This window comes from Buteo buteo, chromosome 24 (assembly GCF_964188355.1).
Source record: "Buteo buteo chromosome 24, bButBut1.hap1.1, whole genome shotgun sequence".
Classification (NCBI taxonomy): Eukaryota; Metazoa; Chordata; class Aves; order Accipitriformes; family Accipitridae; genus Buteo; species Buteo buteo.
In genome coordinates, this window is record NC_134194.1 from 736031 (window position 1) to 738686 (window position 2656).

A 2656-nucleotide genomic window follows, 5' to 3' on the forward strand; every position below is an offset into this window, starting at 1 on the left:
GCCCCGCCGAAGGCCGTTCGTTGATTCCGCGGCCGCCGTACTTTCCTTCGGCGTCGGCGTCGCGGCCCGGCGAGGAAAGACACGTCGCTTCGGGTTGAAAAATAAAGCTTTATTCCAGAGCGGGGTGGGGAGCTCGGCGCGGCGGGGGGCTCGGGGAGCGGCGGCTCCGCCCGTCGGGGGACGGAGCCCGGCGCACGGCGGACGCCCCCGCCGCGCCGCTCCCCGGCCCCGCGCCCCCGCCGCCGCGCTCGGCTCCGGTCCCGGGGCGGGCGGCGGGGCCGGGACGCCTCGACGGGGCCGGGGTCGGGGCGGGGAGTGGGGGGGCTGGTCGCGGCCGTGGCCGTGGCGTCGCGTCCCTTTCGCGGCGGGGGGCCGGGCGCCGTCAGTGCACCGCCGAGTACTTCATGCGCTTCTGCTTCTGTCGCTGGTTGCAGAACCAGACGCGCACCACGTTCTTCTTGAGGTCCAGCTTCTCGGCGATGGCGGCGATCTTCTCGGAGGAGGGCCGCGGCTGCAGCGCGAAGTAGGCCTCCAGCGAGCGCTTCTCGGGGGCGGCGATGGAGGTCCGCTTGCGCTTGCGCTCGGCGCCGGCCAGCAGCTCGGGGCCGGCGGCCCGGTCGCGGTGGGCGGCCTCGGCGCCCTCCAGCCAGGCCTGCAGCACCGGCCGCAGCGCCGTCATGTTGTTGTGCGACAGCGTCAGCGACTCGAAGCGGCAGATGGTGCTCTGGCTGAGCGACCCCACGCCCGGCAGCTTGAGGGCCGCCAGCGCCGCCCCCACGTCGGCCTGGGTCACCCCCAGCCGGACGCGCCGCTGCTTGAAGCGCTCGGCGAAGGCCTCCAGCTCCCGCGGGTCCGACTCCGCCTCGGGGGCGGCGGGGGGCGGCGGCGCCGGGCCCCCCGGGGGCCCCACGCCCGCGGCCGGGGGGCCCGCGCCCACGGCCAGGGGACCCCCGGCGGCGGGCGGCGGCGGCGGCGCGGGCAGGGCGGGGGGCTCGGCCAGCCCGCCGACGGCCAGCGAGGGCGAGAGGTGCTCCAGCAGGTCGCCGCCGTCCAGCGCCGGGTGCGGGAGCGGGAGCGGGTGCGGGTGGGCGGCGAGGGCGGCGGGGTGCGGGAGGGCGGCGGCGCAGGGGACGCCGCTCATGGCGTGGTAGGTGGCGTCCGGCTTGAAGGGGGGGGGCTGGTGGTGGTGGTGGTGGCCCTTGGCGTGGGGGACGATGTCGACGGCCGCCAGAGCCTCCGCGCGGGCCAGCAGGCTCTCATCAAAGCTCCCGAATATATTGCCCTGCAGCTGCGGGCGAGAAGGCGCATGGCGGAGTCAGTGGGGAATAGTGTCATCTCCGGATGAAAAACCTGCCCCGGCACCGCGGTTCCTCCTCGGAGCTCGGGTCATAAAAATTAATACGAAGGCGGCAGCCCCGCTCGCGCAGACGTGCGGATCAGAGACGGGAGCGGGAGAGGGGGGAGAGAGGTTCCGAGACGCGCGATTGTTCTGGCGACATGAAAAAAACATTAAGCCGGTGCCTGTCAGAAAAATCTGCCTTAAAGCGCTAATTATGCTTCATCTACATACCTGCGGGGCCGGGAGGCAAACTCTGCGCATTGCCTCCGCGCTGGAGTGCAGGCTGGAGAACTTGGGCTCCTGGAGGGCGGCGTGCATGGCGAACGGCTGCTTGGCGTTCATGGCCATCATCTTCGCGCACCTCGCAGGTAGGCAGCCCCTGACATCGGCTCGGGGTTGTCGCTCTGCCTCGCCGCTGCCCAAGTGAGCGATTTTCGATGGCAGAGCTTCCCCTGCGCGCCCGCTCGTCCCCCCCCCCCCCGACCCCCCCCACCCGCTTCTTCACTCATCTTACACGCTGCCTGCCAGCACCGGGCCCCGCGCAGGCGTGATGCGCCGCGGGGAGCCGAGGGCAGCGCGGGCAGCACGGGGGCAGCAGGAGGCCCCGGGCCCGCCCCGGGCCCCCCCCGGGCCCTCCCCGGCTCCCCGGCCCCCGCGCCGCCCTCCAGCACCCCGCTCGGGGCGGCGGGACGCGCCGTCGGGGCCGGGCGGCTGCCAGTGCGGGGCCGGGCCCCCAGGCAGCTCTGGCTGTGCCCCCCGAATCCTGCCCTTCCCTCAGCTGCGGGGACGGGGACGGGAGGAGGGGACATTTCTCCGTGGGTAAAGCCCACGGGCCAAAGTTTGGACAGGAGGGACCATCCGTGCCCAGGGACCTGCTGCCTGCGCGTCCGCTGTGGCTGCGCCCAGCCGCTGCTGGCACTAGCCACCAAAACCTGCCCTGCAGCCCCCCGCGGAAAGGCTCCTCTGCCCCTGAGCCTGGGGAGTGATGCTGCGTATTCGCACGCCAGAGGGATAAACCAAGCAAGCCACAGTGCATCAAAGGGAAAAAAACGTCACTTGTGGTTCGTGCAGGACTAGTAGAAACCCTGCAGCGTGGCCTCTGAGCAGCAACGCTGGGCCACAGCCAGCCGGGAAAGCAGGCAGTGCTCCAGCAAGCCGAATCAAGCACCCAGCGATGGCGAGCTTGGATTTAAACTGTCCAGCACCCCGCCTCTGGCAGCCGGTCCCCTCAGATGCCCATGTGAATTGTCACTGGGGGACCCACCCTGCACTTCTTCCTCGGGCGGATCTCCCACCGAAAGCAGAGCGGCAGGGCCA

The 2656-nt window shown here is 72.0% G+C and overlaps 1 protein-coding gene across 1 annotated transcript; it reads right to left on the reverse strand.

Annotated features, from left to right (window-relative positions):
- Window positions 1–251: 251 nt before the first annotated feature.
- POU4F3 (POU class 4 homeobox 3) lies at window positions 252–1752 on the reverse strand. Its single transcript, XM_075056262.1, has 2 exons — window positions 1571–1752; window positions 252–1288 (listed from the first exon to the last, which is right to left on the reverse strand). Exons 1-2 carry the CDS (start codon window positions 1688–1690, stop codon window positions 383–385), a joined length of 1026 nt encoding a protein of 341 aa, XP_074912363.1. The 5' UTR covers window positions 1691–1752; the 3' UTR covers window positions 252–382.
- Between the last annotated feature and the right edge of the window lie 904 nt (window positions 1753–2656).